The following is a 16,178-nucleotide window of genomic DNA, read 5'->3' as shown; positions in this document are numbered from 1 at the left end:
GTGGCAGAGAATACAACGCAAAGAGGCTTGGGTCTGCTGGGCGTCTGGGAGAGGCACTTCCCCTCTTGCCTGTTTCCCAGTGTTCCTAGGGAGGGTTGAAATGAAATGACGTTCAGACATCATCTCCTTCTGGCTCGCAACCCTCCAGGACCTCCTGTTATGTTTAGACTCAGGTCCAAGTGCCTGAGTGGTGGTCATCTCAGCCTATGTGGTGGGCAGCCCCCACAACGGCTCCCAGCGTTCCCACTTCCTAGGCACACATCCTATGTAATCCCCGCTCCTCTATGAGAATGGACTTTGCGGCTGGCTTCTAACCAATAGAATAGGGCCGAGTGATGGGATGTCACTTCCACGGTCAGCTTAATGAAAAGTCTGTGACTTCTGTGTGGTTCTGTCTCTCCTGTGTTCATTCTATCTCTCTGTCTCTGTCTCTCTCTCTCTGTCTTTGTCTCTCTCTGTCTCTGTGTCTCTGGCTGTCTGTATCTCTCTTGGTCTCTCCCTGTCTCTCTGCTGTCTCTCTCTTTGTCTCCCTGTCTCTGTCTGTGTCTACTCTCTTTGTCTCTCCTCCCCATCTTTCTATCTCTGTGTGTCACTGTCTCTCTTTCTCTCCCTCTTTCTGTCTCTCTGATCCACTATTCAGGAGAAGCCATATCAGATATTATGAGCTTCCTTCCCTATGACACCCCTAATACAAAGACCTGGCAGAGGGTCCCGGCCCACAGACAGAAAAGGCCTGAAACCCCCCATCCAAACTGAATCCTACCACTGCCCCGATACTTGTGAATGATCTCCGAGATGGCTCCTGCCTCTATCGAGCTTCAGTTGAGAACACAGCCCCAGCCTCCTGCTAGACCTTGACGGGGAGCCTCCCAGCTGACCTGAGCCTGGACCCTGGTACAGACACTGTCAGATGCTCAATGATAGGTCTCGTAAGTGCTAAGTGAGGCTAATGCTGTCACCCAGCATAGACAGCTAGTACCTCCTTCCAGGCCTGGGTCTGGTCCTGCCATCCTCTCTCCCTCACTTCTCTCCTCCCCAGCTCACTCTAGCCACACTGGCTCTTTTCTCACCTCCTCTCTCGTCAAATCCTCTTTTGCCTCCAAGTCTCTGTGCCTTTGAGCTTCCCCCCAGCACGCTGTTTGCAGACAGATGCAGGGCTGGCTCCTCTTGTCCTTCTGCTCAGGGCACAAATGTCCCCAGGGAGGCCCTTTACACCCACCTAGGGGCTCCAGGCCCTCCCTCCTCCAGCACCCTGCTTCATTGCTCTGTAGCACCTTCTCTTCTTTTTCACATGGATTTGTTCACGATTTTGTCCTTTCCACCTCCAGGCTGTGAGCTCCTGGAGGACAGGGACCATGTGGGTGCTTTCAGCACTGCCCTCAGGACTAACATGGGCCCTGCTCAGGGTGAGTGCTGGGGCCACAGTAGCTGAAAGAACCATGAAAGGATCTCAGAGTCCCCTCCCGCCTCTGAGCAGCTCCCATTGTGGACGTGGATGCCAGTAATCAAAGGTGCCTGTTGCTTTGGACAGGGGAACACCCAGAACGAACCCTGGGCGTCCCTTCCCTGCTCCACTTGCTGCATTGAGCATGAGTGGACACAGGACACCCCTGGTGGTCAGCCCCAGCCTTGCAGCCCCAGGCAGGAAAGCAGAAAGCAAAACACACACCTTTCTTTGTTTGGGGTCCTCAAGGCAGTGGTTCCACCAGGGCCGAGGACGCAAAGGAGCAGGACCTGTGGGCTCCAGGAGGGACGTGAGGGACCTCAGAAGCCTCTCTTGCTCCCTGCTTTCCCTCCACTGGCCCTGGCGTGTCCCGTTGACTCACAAGGCCTCCTCGCCCCAGCCAGGGCAACGACTCCACCTCACTTCCAAAGGAGGCCCCCGAGGCTCCGACAAGGATGGCCTTGTCCCTGGTCCCCAGACAAGTCGACCAGTGCTCTGCCATGTTCTGCACTGCCCGGGGCCCCAGTCCCCAAGCTCTCAGGCTGCCTTCTGCTCAGCAAGACCTCGAGGGAATGGAATGCATTTTACAAGGACTCAGAGAACAGTGGGTCATGGATGGAGAACGAAGGTCAATAGACTCTTCTACAAGCCTGTGGGACCCTTAGAGTCACCCCATCTATGCACCCCAATTTACAGAGGCGTAAGATCTGGCCTTCTCTGCTGTATCCCCTCCCCCCTAGGGGGTCACATCCTAGTTCCCGGTGCCCAGAGTGGTGGCCACAGGATGCCAGACCTGGTTCTCTACAGGCTGCTCTAGGGATGGCCCCAACCCCTGCATCCCCCTGTGCACCTTGGGGACCCCCTGCCCACCAGTCTGGCATCTCTCCCCTTCATGCTATGGGCCTGGGCATGTTGTTGGGGACCGGATGCCCATGCCCCATGGCAGAGCTGCCTCCAACCTCTTTCTTCCTTCCTCCTGTCACCTCCCCAGTGAGCACTTCCCTTCTGAGACCGGGCTGGGCATTCAGAGTGTGTGTGTATGCTTGTGTGTGTGAGTGTGTCCACGTGGGGATGCGTATAGCAAAGGGCCCTACATGGGAGGGCGTTGGCAGGGGTCCCCCAGGGTATTAGGGGCTCTCATTCCCAAAGCAAACCCCTTGGAAGTGCTGAGGCTGGCCTAAGAGCTTGGAATGCTCTCTTCCCCTCTGGACTCTGCCCACCTTGTGGCCCCAGGGCCTGTCCCTGCTTCTCCTGGCCTCAGTTTCCCAACTGTCCTGTGAGGGTTGGACACGGAGCAACATCAGCCCCGATGAGCATGGACATGGCCCGGGATCTCCGCCCACATGAGTGTGGCAGGGATACCCTCACGGTCTCACAGGCCTCTCTCCTGTGCAGCAACCAGGCCTCCTGTCCATGGTCAGGCACACAGAGGGGCCCTGCAGACAGCACTTCTGGGTGACACAGCTCGCAGCACACACGTGTAACACAACGGTCCCTTGACATGGCTGCTTTCGCCTGTCCCCTCCCCAGCCAACTGCTCGGTGACCCTCACATCCCCTACGTCGCAGGAACACGCCACAGAAGCCAGGTGGGCCACACGGTGCACAGTTGGGTAGGTTGAACATCTGGGGACGTGAGGGTCACTGAATATACACCGACCTCACTGTCCTGGTCCACAGACTCCATCCTAGGGTCCAGCTCCATGCATGGCTGGTCCTGCGGACACGAAGACAGTGGTGGACACAGATCCTGGGCAGGGAGAAGGCCAGGCTGCCCTTTTCCCTCCTCCTCTACACCCCCTCCCTGCCACATGAGGTCCAGCCAGTCCCTGCCTGCAGCCCTGGCGGGTGTAGGAGGAGCTGAAGGGAGCCCAGCTGGGCAACTATTGGAGGGAGTTACTGTTATTAGGGAGCCCACTGGGTGCTGAGTGATTGCACCCCATTTTACAGATGACCAGTGGTCCCAGCATTCAAGGTCACTCTGCTCTAAGTGAGCAAGTCCAGACGTGAACAGGGGACTAGAAATCCTTGATTTTCACCAGCATTGAGCCCAGCATTGACCATCGAGGCTTTGTCCTGCGTTGGGGCTCCCCCAGCCAGGCGACCTCCTGAGTCCAAGCACTTTGGGCAGCTTCGTCTCCCTGCTTGAATCCCAACACACCCTCCTGAGGTCAGAGTCACTGACCCCATTTTTCATGGAGGAAACTGAGGCTCCGAGAAGACACCACATGACCTTGCCTGTCACAGGGCTGTGAGGTGACCCAGCTGTGGGTTTGACCCCAGGTCAATCTGACCCTAAAGGCTCTGCTAGCACAGGAGCCTGAGGAGGTGGCCTGTGAGCCCAGCACAGAGGTGAGTCCATCCTGGGTGGGGGCTCGGGGGAGGGGCACTGCAGGCTAGGAGCTCTGAAGGGGGCAGGGGCTTGGCAGGGTCCTTGGGGAGGAAGGCTTTAGGGAGGGTGGGGTGCGGTGAGGGGTGCACTCTGGGGACGGTGTCTGGACCAGATCACACAGGGCCGTGACTCAGGCAAGGAGTCGGGCTTCACTGCAGGTTGGTTGGACTTGCACGAGCAGTCTCATCAGAGCCTCAGGCGGTTAGATCCTAGATTTGGAGGGAGCTTGGTGGGCACCTTATCCACCTCCACTCAAGCCCAGATCCCCAAGAACCAACAGGATAGAGAAGGCTGCCTCCATTTCTTCCCATGTACAGTGGGCACTGTGGCGGTCGCCTACCTCCTGCCTGGGCTGGGCATGCTGCCTGGAGGGCCCAGAGAGGGCTTCTTGTCAAAGTAGCCATTCAGGACAGGTCTGTGCTCAGAGAGCTCTGAGTGATGGGACCAAGGGCACGTCCCACCAGTGGGCTAAACAGGACGCTCCTGTCCACGTTGCTGTTGTTTATTCCAGGTGGACAGGGATGATGCAGCATCGCCCACCGTGTGGGTGGAGAGGGCCAGCGAGGAGCTATGGTTGAAGAGCCTGAGACACGGCGCTTGTGTGTGAGCAAAGCTGCCACGGGTGTGGTGGAGGCTGAGGAGGAAGAGGTGCTGCTGGAGGCCAGGATGAAACCAGAGACCATCGGGGCCCAGGGGGCGGGTGATTTCCATAACTGGGGGGGTGGCGTGATCAGCAGAGTCTCTTGACCCGGCAGGACACCCCAGGCTGGCATCCAGCTCCTGGGCTTCTTGGCCCCTTTGTAGGTGTCGCTGGGGAACACTGGTCCCGGGCAAGAAGGGACTGGGAGTGGGCTGTCAGGGAGAATGGGGAGGGCAGCCACCTTCTTTTCCTTGCCATCAGGGGACTCTGGGTCAAAACTCATGTTGCTCTCCTCCACCTTGGAGCTGGAGGAACCAGCCAAGTGCTCGCTGAGCGTTGGACAATGTCCCTGCCACTGAGGTCCTGGCCCCACCTGAGGTGTCCCAGCACTTGGAGTGGGAGCTGTGCCTGGTCCTGAAGCCTGTGTTGGGGCCTGTTGGCTTGGAGGCTGGATGGAAGGGCTGCATTTGCAGAGGTCACGCCCCCTGGGTGAGTGGGGACTCTGGGACACCTGAAGTCACAGATGCAAGTGACCCGCACCTGGGAAGGTGTGAGGGAGGTGCACAGAGGGCAGTGCCTCAGTGGCAGGCAGGGCTTCATGCCCATGGGCAGCACTCCTTGGCAAAGGTCAGCTAGTCCTTTGGACCCTAGAGGGCAGAAGGCACCTAAGGCTCCCAGTGGTCCACGGGAGGCCAGGACAGCCTGCTGACTGGCAGGCATCAGGCCTGCAGCACGAGAGGTTCAGGGTGAAACTGCTCCTGGGTAGCCTGGGCCAGCTGGTTGGACAGAAAAGATGGCCACCTGGTTTTTGTCACTCTAGTCTGTACGTGCTCATCTCCCCAGCTAGCCAGACCCTGGGGAGGGTGGCCCTGTGGCTAAACAGCACTAGGGACTGAGAAGAAGGTGCCCTTGGCAATATCGAGTCCCTCTTCTTCATGTGAAGCAGGGTTGAGCTGGCTCCATGCCTGACCTCACCCCCTTGGTGACGGTGGGCTTCCTCAGGTCAAAGTCATACTAGGCATCGGGTTCATGGCACTGAACACATTGGCATCCTCAGGGGTCTTCAGCATGGGGGGGAGGGGCCCAAGGAGGGTTGGCTGTGCTCAGGACAGCCACACCAGGGCCAGGGAAATGCACAGAGACAGGAAGCAGATCAGTGCTTGTCAGGGGGTGGGGGAGTGGATATGGGGGCATGGCTGCTTCATGGGTACAGGGGTTCTGGTGGGGTGAAGCAATGATCTGGAACTAGATAACGGTGACGGTACACAGCATAGAGGATGTAGTTAATGGCCGGCCCTGAATTGTACAACTTTAAGTGATGAAAACATTAAACTTTATTGAATCTAAATTGGAACACATAAAACATAAGAAATCATAAAACATAGAAAAGGGAAAAGACATCTCTGGGTGGGGGCTGGAGCCGGCCGGGCCTTAGTTGCTGGCGATGTGGGTGGTGCTGCAGCTGCCCTAGTGCTGGAGCCACTGCTGTGGCTGATGCTGGAGATCCCACCAGCTCTGGCTGTGCAACTGGCCCAGGAGCTGGACCTGAGCTGGGGCTAGAGCTGGGTCTGTCTCAGGCGATGGTGCCTGACCTGCTTCTAGAATTGGCTCCGGTCCTGAGACTGACTCTAGCTCTGCATTGTTGACAGATTTGGTGCGGGAGCTAGTGATGGGAATGGCTGCTGCTCTGGAGCTGGTCAAGTGTGGGAGCTGGAGGGAGCTCTAGTTCTGGAGCTGGCTGCAGCTGAGCTCTAGAGCTGGTGCCCGAGCTCTCACTAGGCCACAGCTGGAGCAGGATCTGGTGCTATGTGGCTCTAACTGTGTAGGTTGAGGTAACTCTGGCTCTGCTGCTGGTGACCGAGCCTTCTCTAGCTCCACAGCTGGTAAACAACGTGTCCTGACCTTTAGCTGGTGTCAGTGGCATCACCAACCCATCATGAGCTGTCCATCAGATGGTGGGAGCACTCCAGCAAATAGCATCTATTACATTAGTGTTATTTCAGCTCAGTTCCAGTTACATATTTATTTTAAATATACTTAGAAGGAGACTAGGATAACAGAAACCATTTACTCTTTGCTGAGATTTAACAGAGCACACCTTATTGACGTCGTTTTTTAAGAAATATTACACAGTGGAAGACACCATTCTCCTTCCTCTCTCTTTCCTCCCCAAAGGTAACTACTGTCTTGAAGTTAATATATGTATTCTATACACATTTTCTCTTGCAAGAAACAGTTGTCCCCAATTTGCTGAGATTTCTTTAGGTGTCTATCAAAGATATGCTTCTGAGCAGATGCTGTAAAAACTCTGTCCTTTCAAAGTAAAGATGACACGTCAACCATTAGTTGAGAAACTACCTGGTCTTTAGACATCATTTTTAAAAGAGAGGTTTGAAAATATCTCCATCATGTTACCATTGATCCTCCCTATTTGGAAGAGTTACATTCTATTAATTTTTAGCAAACACTGCATGAGCCAGACTGAACCAGTGCTCCTGGGGAAGGACAAGGTTAGGTTTCTGCAGTCTTTGGTCGTGACATGTTTGGGAACCTATCAACGCATAGCCTTGTTTTATGTTTGTCTCTTTTGAAAAGACCTTATTTAGTATAGACTGTAGACACATTATTTGAACTCCCAGCCAATATCACTATCCATAACCCATGCCTGAAGGAAGCTCATCTAACACAAGTGTTTCCTACATAGGGCCCATCACAGGCTTCTTGTGCTTAGGAACACTACACAACACTTCAGCACTATGTTTGCGGATCATTACAAAGAGGAAAAACAGCAGCAAGAAGCAAAAAACGTGAAAAACGTACCATTTAATAGACCAGGAAAAGGACACTTGTTGACCTGAGAGCTGAAACAAGAGTGTCACCTTGTTCTACCTCAGCTGGGAACGTGCGCCTCAGGCAACTCCCACTTTCTGCCACTCTGCACCCGTCCAGGAATTACCAGGAAAACACAGTGTGTGTTGGGTTTGGATTCACCTGTAAATGTTAGTGACTAGGTGAATTCACGAATATCAAATTACTGAATAAGGAGGATTGACTCTGTTCTGTTGCCAAAAACAATGAGTGTGTGAAACTCATACTTCAGAACTTCAACATGGAAGGCTTTCTAATCTGCCCACTCAGCTGTCTGGGATGGTTCTGGTTGGACTTCACTCATGCAACCATGTAGATTAAGAACCTACTACATGCAGGACTTTTGGAGACAGTAAAACTCAGTGAATTAAGGAGACACAATCGCTGGGCCTCAATTGTCGTCTGAGAGTCAGACAGTCACATTCGACACCATTCGCAGGTCCTGTCCTCCATCGTACAACCCAAGTGATGCCCTGATAGCCTCCTTTACACCTGGAGGCATCTTTCCTTGTTCCAGCCAGGAGGGCAGAGCGCAGGACCATCTGAAAACGTGAGTGGTCTTTGGGTCCTGAAGAAGGGCTTCCTATCTCTACAGAACAAGCTGTGGGGGGAGAGATGGGGGCTGTGGCTGAGGGGAGCCTGTCAGAAGCCGCATCTCACGCATCTTTTGATTCCCATGGGGAGGCCGAGGTCTGGTGGCTTCCAATCCAAGAGGACAGGACTCAAAGAGCTTGGATGGGTGTCAGGACCCCTGGGAAGCAGAGGGGTGGCTTGGCTGAGTTGTCCCCAAGAGACCCATTCCCACCACAGACCCATCAAAATCGGCCTCCCCTTCTCCACATCTACCTCTTCTGACCTCCACATCCAGGCCCAAGACAGAAGATGTGTGAGCAACCTGCTCACAAATCTGCCTCAGTGCTCAGTCCAGTTGTACAAGTGCATGGAGGGCTGGGGTGGGCTGTGTCCCAGACCTTCAGGAGAAGTGTCAGTGGGAAGAGAGTCACAACAGACTCTGTGTCAACCTGCTGGATAAGCAGGCCTGCCATTGCCAGGACAGCCTCACAGGGGTCAGGGCTGCCATGTAGCTCTCACCTGGATGGAGAGGGGCAGGCATAGGGTCCAGTCCCCAGCCAGGGTGCCTTGGGTGAGAAGTGTGGAGGGAAAGGCCAGGCCTCTGACTCTGTTGCCCAATTGCCTCCCCCAGTGCCATCTCTTCTCTGGTGGGAACCTGCCTGGACCCAGGGCAGGATTTCTGGGATCCCCTGCACTTTCCCTGTTTCAGGGTGAAGCTGGCCTCTCTGCATCTCAGCTTGCCTGGCTCGGGGCTGCAGGGCCACGCCTACCTTCTCCAGGTCCAGCTGGAGCATCCACGGCCCATTGAGGCAGAGCTGGAAGGTGAGGCGACTGCAGTCTGGGAAGATGATTTGCAGGGTCTTCAAAGGCTAGGTTCCCTTAAAGGCAGTGGGGTCTTTCCTGGCTTTGACAGGGACCGGGGAAGTCAGCTACTTGAGTGACACTGTTTCTTTCTCCTGCTGCAGTACCATCTCCAGAGCTCCCTCCAGCTCCAGCGCCAGAGCAAGGGCCAGCTCCACGGCTAGATCCAGCTCCAGCTCTAGTTCCACCACCTGTGCTAGAGCTGGAGCCAGTGTCACCTCCATCACTCCCTCCGGGGCCAGAGCCACCACCAACCTCAGCTCCAGCCCCAGTGCCAGCTCCTGAGCTGCAGCCAGCTGGACCATTGGCTCCAGGGAGAATCCTCCCTCCACCTGGAGAGATAACAGCAGAGCCAGATCCAGCCCCAGAGCCCGCCTGCCCCTGGGATGTGACCACCAAGAACCTGCTGAGGGAGGAGAAGCCTGACTTCTTGGAGTTCCCTCCCCGGCTGGTGGCAGAGCAGTTGACACTGATGGATGTGGTGAGCAGCGGGGCTCTCGGGGCAGGTGGGGCTGGCCTTCCCTGTGCCATCAGCTGCCCCAGACCTGCCATTTCCTGATCCAGAATCCCATGATCTCGGTCCAACCTCTTGCTTCCCCACTTACCCTCATGTGACCTGAGCAGCCTTCTTAACTCCCAAGCCTTTGCTGTCCTCATGTGGACAGTAGGGGTGGACACTGAGAGCAGCTGCCGTGCAGAGTGGCTGTGCAGTTGGATGAGGGGGAGCAGAGAGGAAGTTGGGTAGAGTCTGCGCTTTGGTGGGGGAGGGGAGCACACTGAAGTGCTGTCTCGTCCTTGGGTAGTTCACTCATTTGCCCAGGAGGCCTCAACAGCCTCAGCACTAATTAGGCACCTCATGTGTACATGACTACAAGGCAGACAAACAAAGCCCCTGGTTGTTGCTGCCTTGGGGGAATGTGCATCTGAAAGAGGAGTCAGACCCCAGGATGGTCAGAATGGGTGAAAGATGCCCCTAGAGATGGTCAAGCAGGGGCCGAGTTCTGGTGCTTGGAGGAAGTGAGACTGGGCGGCGAGCAAATGCCACCTCCCTGCGCCACAGTATGGGTTCCTGGGTCATCCTGTGCTGGGTGCCCTCAGGGGACACAGGCAACACCCAGGGACTCCCACAAGCCTCAGGCCGCATTCTCAGCTTCCTGAGCTGCAACTCTCACCACTAACCGGGCCTGGGACTGGGGGCTGCGGAAGCTGAGCTAGGCTGTGGCAGGGCTGGGTGACACTCCCTGTCCTCCCCAGGAGCTCTTCAAGACAGTGAGGCCCCACGACATCCTGGACTCCAGCTGGTACCAGTGTGACAACAGGGGCAATGAGCACCTGGCACTGACCATCCATGCCACCATGACCCACTTTAACAGAGTGGTCGAATGTATCGTCACCACCTGCATTGGGGACCCGAGCATGACGGCCCAGGACAGGGCCAGGGTGGTGGAGCTCTGGATCCAGGTGGCCAAGGTAAGATGTGGGAGGCCCTGGGAGCCCCTCTCTGGAGTCGGGGGAACTGCCCCTTCTCCTTTCTCAGCTCTCATGTTTGAAGTCCGTGGTCTGAGCCTTTGCACAATCCTTAGGCCCCTCCTGCCAGGCCTCGATGACCTGACTCCTGGTCCCAGTGGTGGGAAGCTCAGCCCTTCCTGGGCTCCTTCCTTGGCTTGAGTTGAAATCCTCCTCCCAGGGAGTGTTCCTCATGAGGGTCCATCTGTGCCTTTTCCAGGTTCCCTGAGCCGCTGTCTCATCCAGAACAGGAGACGTCAATGAGGCGACAGAAGCCAGAGGAAGCAGGGCTCCAGCTCCCCCTCACAGCTCATTCTCTTCCCTTCCCCAGGAATGCCACGGCCTGAGGAACCTTTCCTCTCTCCATACGATCTTCTGGGCTCTGCAGGGCCCCTCTATTCAGCGTTTAAACGAGATGTGGAGACAGGTGTCCAGGTGGGTAGGCCTCTCTCCATGCGAGCACCACCTGGGTGGACCAGACACCCCCCACAGGGCTGGCATTGCCCTTCAGTCAGTTGGGACCTCCTGGGAGACAGCAAACCCTGGGGATAGGGTCTGACCCGGTTGGCAGGCTTCAAGTCTTTCTGAAAACTTAGGCCAGTGGTTCTGCTTCAGGAATCAGTTTCCCTAAGTGACAAATCATGGCTTGAACCAAATTGAAGATTTTCAAGTGTTTGCAGCAACAGAACTCTCTGTCCACGTGAAATTAAGACTGTTTAAAACACATCTGCTGAGAAAACAAGAGAATGGAGGCCCCAGGTGACAATAGGAGAGCCCCTCCCCAGTCCCAGACACCTCAGGGCTCAGACGACACAGTGAAAATGCTCATCCAGGCTGTCTGGATCTTCTGGGTTTTCAAACAAAAGGGATTTACCCTCAAACCACTCCACAGTGTTTCTTTCCTTTTTTCCCTCCTCAGGAAGAACTGTCAAACAGTTAAAAAGATCTTCCAAACATGCCACCGGGAGAGCAGGAAGCTTCTCAAGGAGGTGAGTGGAGGCTGGAGATCTGGAAGGACGGGAGGTGAGGTGGGGAGGGACCAGGCAGGATGTGCTTTGGTAAGTTTTTCACTTAAGGTTCCCCGAGAAATAACGGTCTGTCTTGTCCAGCTGGACAGGAAGCGGGGGGTGTGAGCTGCAGGGGCAGGTGGGGACTGTTTGGGGCAGGAGGCCTTGGTCACGGGATACAGTGGTGTCGCCTGGACTGTTCCAAGAGGTGAGGAGCTGGCAGAATGAGCAGGTGTCTGGCTTCCATGCGGACCCATCAGCTGGCCCTCATCATCCTCCAGGCTGGCGGGTGGATGGAGTGGGTGGGGGTTCCTTTCTTCCTAAAGCAGCCCAGTCTGTCCTCAGGAAGCCAGGCCCCTGCTGCTCCTTCTGTCTTCACTGCAGCTCACAGGGGAGGGCACTCTGCCTGTCCCAGGGATGGGCACTGTGAGGTCACACAGGCCTTGTGGACACAGGGGCTGCACAGCCTTGGGCCAAATGGTGGATCTGGGACAGAACTGTGTGCTCTCTGGGACTGTGCAGTCTAGCCTGATAGTGGTCACTGCTGACAAACCAGTGAGTCTCCCCCGGGGCGTTGTCGACAAGGATACGCCCCAGATGGCAATGAGAATTATCGGGGAACCTACAGATTCTTAATGGACCTTCCTGACAGATTCTTAATGGCCTCCATCGAGGCCCTGGCAGGAGGGGCCTGAGGATTGTACAAAGGCTCAGACCACAGACTTCAAACATGAGAGCTGAGAAAGGAGAAGGGACATTAGAAGTTTCGAAGTGAAAAACGATGCAAATGTCACCATTACACAGTGCCATGGTCACCCCCTACACTGTCACTCAGATGTGGCGCAAGGGGGTCCCCTTCTTGAGTGAATAAAGGAAAAGTTCTGTGCAGGGACCATCCTGAGGGGATCCTAGGGAGCTGAGGCCTTTGGCATGGCCTCAGGTCCAGCCTGGTGTCAGAGAATCCCAGGGGGCTGGAAAACACAGAAGCCACTTGCATGGGACCCCGAGACACCTTGTGCCTCTCCATCCATGGCTCAGGTTGACTGAGGGCCTCAACACACCCCGAGAGTCCAGAGGACAGGACAATGGTCAGAGGTGTGTCTGGAGGCGGAGTGAAGGCCGGGGGCCAGGGCTTCTGGCTGCGAGGGGGAGCGGTCTCCTCTGTGGGCCCCTTAGCAATTCACTGCCCCTCTGTGGGCCTCGGTCTCTTCATCTGGGAAATGGAGGGAGATGATCTGTGGTGCAGGCCTCACAGGGGTGATGAGGTACAAGGGGGACAGGAACGTGCAGGAGCTTTGTGCTCCTCCTCCTCGAGGGGGGAGGGAACAGCACTGGTGACAGTCAGATGACACTGAGTCCTCAGGGGACCCTGGGAGGCATGGGGAGTCCTCCTCACACTTTCCTGGTGAGGAGAGAGGCTTAGGGGCCTGGGCAGGCCTGAGGGCACAGAGGAGGGAGTGTTGGAGCTGGGAGTGATCTAGCATCAGGGCACCCTGGAATGGGAGCAGCCATAGACACCAGATGCCAGGGTCCAAGATCAGGGTCCTGGGAGACACGGGGAAAGGAACATGGCCTCCCTGAGCCTGTCCTTGACCCTGCAGGAGGTGTCATCTGTGAGGGCCACCCATGAGATGGACCCGCAGGGAGCCCAGGCGAGGCAGCAGCAGCAGGTGAGCTGGCCTGACGGGGAGGGTCCAGGTGTCAGAGGAGGGGTCACTCTCCTCACGGCTGGAGGCTTCCCTAAGAGAGGGGTCCCTCCTCCTCCAGCCCAGATCCTGGAGCCCAAGAGCCTGAAATGCCTGCCCTGGAAGTGACCAGGAGGAGGCCTGGAAGGGCTGGGCCCAGGATCGTTTGGGGAGGGGAGGGGCAGGGACCACATACCCTGGGATTTGCCAAAAGCCGCCCCTGGGAGGTGACTGGGGAAGTTGGGTGGTCCTGGAGGGGGCAACTGGGGGGAGGCCACTGAGGGTCCTAGGCTGTTCTCTGTGGGAGTCTGTGGTGGGCAGGAGGCTGGGGTGAAGGGATTTGGGGGAGGGTCCATGGGGGCACCTGAGAGGTGGGACTCATCTCACCACTCCCACCCTGATTTCACAGGGTGTCGTCCCCTTCCTGGGCACGTTCCTCTATCACCTGAAGCTGCTGGCCATTGGGATGGGGGATGATCTGGAAGTGAGTGAGCCTGGAGGTGGGGACAGGGAGCAGGATCCTGAGGTTTGGGTGGCGAGAGCCCTGGACTGGGACCTGAGCTCTCAGTACTTGGCAAACCTCCTCTCATGAGAGCCCCATGGCCACCCCTGGGAGCTGGGGAGTCAGGCACATCTTAGCAATGCGTGAATAGACGCTCCGCATAAGCCCCCCACCAGTCTACCTGGGCTGGTGAAGCTCATAGCTGCCTGCCTGCAGAGCTGCAGGAGGCTGTGTCTGAGATGGATTCAGCCTCCCCCTCGGGCCCTGCCCCTGGCGGAGTGCCATCAGCCCTTGCAAGTGAGGAAGCACTTCTGTGTTCCAGCTGTCCCTTCCTCCCTGAGGCCTCAGTCTCCCCGTCTGTCATCAGAGAGGGTGTGCTACATAAGATCTCTGGCCTCAGCTCCCCTGTCCCTCCTGCTCTGGAGCCCAGAGCCTGGCCCAGTGTCAAGTTCTCTTTGTGGAAGGTCTGCCCTCTGCTGGGCCCTGACATTCCTGCATCCTGAGAAGGGGTGGGATGGGGGTTGGTTCTGGGCTTAGGGGGCTGTTTCTGATGGTCATTGGCTGTCTCCCTTCCAGGGAAGTCGGGTCAACTTCCAGAAATGGTGTGAGGTGAGCAGCTATGGGGAGGGTGGGGATGTGGAAATCAGAGACCTCCCCTGGCAAGACTTTCTCTGGCCTCATCCCTTGGGTCTTACATTTATTGGGAGAGTCAGATCCACAAAGCTGGGAATCCCATCACGTTGGCGGGTGCGGGAGGGGCTGGCATCAAGGACACCCTCCTGGATGAGGAACTAATTCAAGCCAACTGTGAGGACAGGCAAGTCCTGAATGGAGAGGGAAGGAAGGAGGGTTCCCGAGTGAGCACAGACCCCAGACCAGATCCTCATTCCCCACAAGTCCCTGGCAGCGTTCCCCACCCAAGCCCTCTCTGCGTCCTGTCCTTCCTCCCAGAAATTCAAAGTCATCCGCAGGATCCAGCTGCTCCAGCAGGCTGCAAAGGCATATGACCTGGAGCCCGATGAGCGATTTGGGGCCTGGTTCCAGGCCATGGAGCCCATCAGTGTCCATGAGAGGTGAGGGGGACAGGAGTTGGGTGAGGGCAGGGCAGACTCTCTCTGATGACACGCTCCAGAGCCTGTGGCCTGGATCGCTGATCAGCCTCAGAACTCGTAGCGTGGTGACCCATGGGGCACCAGGACTCAGCTGCTGGCAGGCTCTGGGAGGGGCACCTGAGGTGTGGCTCCTGGTAGCTCACAGTTCCACTCTGTCCTGTAGCTACTGGGTCTCCTGCCGGCTGGAGCCCGCACACCAGAAGGCGAGCAAAATGCGGCTCTTCAGGAGAAAGAGGAACCGGACATCCTCTGGTTCAGGGCCGAGTGAGTGTCAGGAGCAGCAGCGACTGAATCCAGGGGCTCAGTACAGCTTCGGGCTAAGCATGGGCCTGGATCCCAGCTCCAGTGCTGACCAGGCCTGGGACAGGCCGCTCCCCTCTTCTCTCTGGGACTCGGTTGCCTCCTCTTAAATGGGTGATGCTAAATGATGCCTCCCCCATCAGGGACAAACAGGGTGCTGTTGATGGACTGAGCACTCGGCACAGGGTTTGGATAAGAGTGAAGGGGGGCAGGGAGGTGTGCCGTGAATCTCAGGGAGGCACCCCAAAATAGTCTGTTTCTTCTCTTCAGCCACCGTGCCCTTGGCAAGGAGCCATAACCCTCTGGAGACCACAAGTGCAGCTCCTCCTGACCAGCAGGGACACTGGGACCCTCGGGGTGCACCGGGTCAGCTCTTCCCCCCCCACCCCAAGTGAAGGAGGACATCTGAAGACTTTCCCTGGTTTCCCCTAAAGCCCCAGACAGAGGGCACGACCCCCCTCCAAATCCCTGACATCTCCACCCCAGGGACTGTTTATCCATTGAGGAGGAGCATTAGTACATGTTTAAGAGTAAATATTTGAATGAGTAAAGATTTGAATGAGTAAAGAGTAAAGATTTGAATGTTGCAGTAAGTTCTGTTTCTGTCACAGCCTGGGTGTTGTGGTGTGGTTCTTTCACTTCTTATGCTCATGTAAATGAGACACAGAATCTCCCATTCCGCCTTGAATTAAGAACTCATGTATGGTCAGAGCTTATGGTATGTGGGAGAAGGGAGGACGGCCAGCCTCCTCCCTGGCTACTGAATGACACTCTCAAGTCCCCCTTCCTCAGAGGACAGGTGCATTTCAGTGTGGTTCACCTGGGCCAGGAGCAGAGACAGCCCCTCAGATCTCCCTGGATGTAGAGGTTGGAGGGACTTTCCCAGGCAGAGCAACAACCACTGAAATGTAGATGTCTTTCAAATACCACTTGCCAGGACCATGTCCTTCCCCAGGGCAGCGGCTGTCTTTCTACAGCTTTCCAGGAAGAAGGAATGTTTTCTGCTCCTCCCATTGAGGTTTCTTTTGACCAAATATTGGAAGTTACCGTTTTCTAATCAGTCTCTGGATTTGCATCAACACTAAATGAGGAAAAAATGTAAAAAGATAAAAGTTTGCATGTGGAAAAGACAAGGCCAGAGGAAGACCATGTGCTGATGGACTAAGGGCCGACAGGACATCCCCATCAGGCTGCCTCTAGGGCTCCCTGTTCACCCTTCGCCTAGACTGGAATCCTCCTGGGATCCTGGCCCATGCCATGGAAGTCCTTTTCCCACTTGTTTCACATCC

The 16,178-nt window shown here is 56.2% G+C and overlaps 1 protein-coding gene across 1 annotated transcript; it reads left to right on the top strand.

The window, feature by feature from the left end:
• Window positions 1–7,731: 7,731 nt before the first annotated feature.
• On the top strand, window positions 7,732–15,478 carry LOC147911354 (ral guanine nucleotide dissociation stimulator-like). The gene is made up of 12 exons (XM_087428087.1): window positions 7,732–7,893; window positions 8,548–8,738; window positions 8,882–9,258; window positions 10,032–10,247; window positions 10,615–10,718; window positions 11,203–11,272; window positions 12,892–12,960; window positions 13,385–13,459; window positions 14,054–14,086; window positions 14,429–14,550; window positions 14,753–14,853; window positions 15,160–15,478. Exons 3-12 carry the CDS (start codon window positions 9,250–9,252, stop codon window positions 15,282–15,284), a joined length of 924 nt encoding a protein of 307 aa, XP_087284213.1. The 5' UTR covers window positions 7,732–7,893; window positions 8,548–8,738; window positions 8,882–9,249; the 3' UTR covers window positions 15,285–15,478.
• Window positions 15,479–16,178: the final 700 nt, after the last annotated feature.

This window comes from Ceratotherium simum, unplaced genomic scaffold, assembly GCF_057802395.1.
Source record: "Ceratotherium simum simum isolate JZ-2026a unplaced genomic scaffold, ASM5780239v1 HiC_scaffold_43, whole genome shotgun sequence".
Classification (NCBI taxonomy): Eukaryota; Metazoa; Chordata; class Mammalia; order Perissodactyla; family Rhinocerotidae; genus Ceratotherium; species Ceratotherium simum.
Note: the sequence above shows the minus strand (reverse complement) of the source record. Positions and strands in the feature narration are given on the sequence as shown.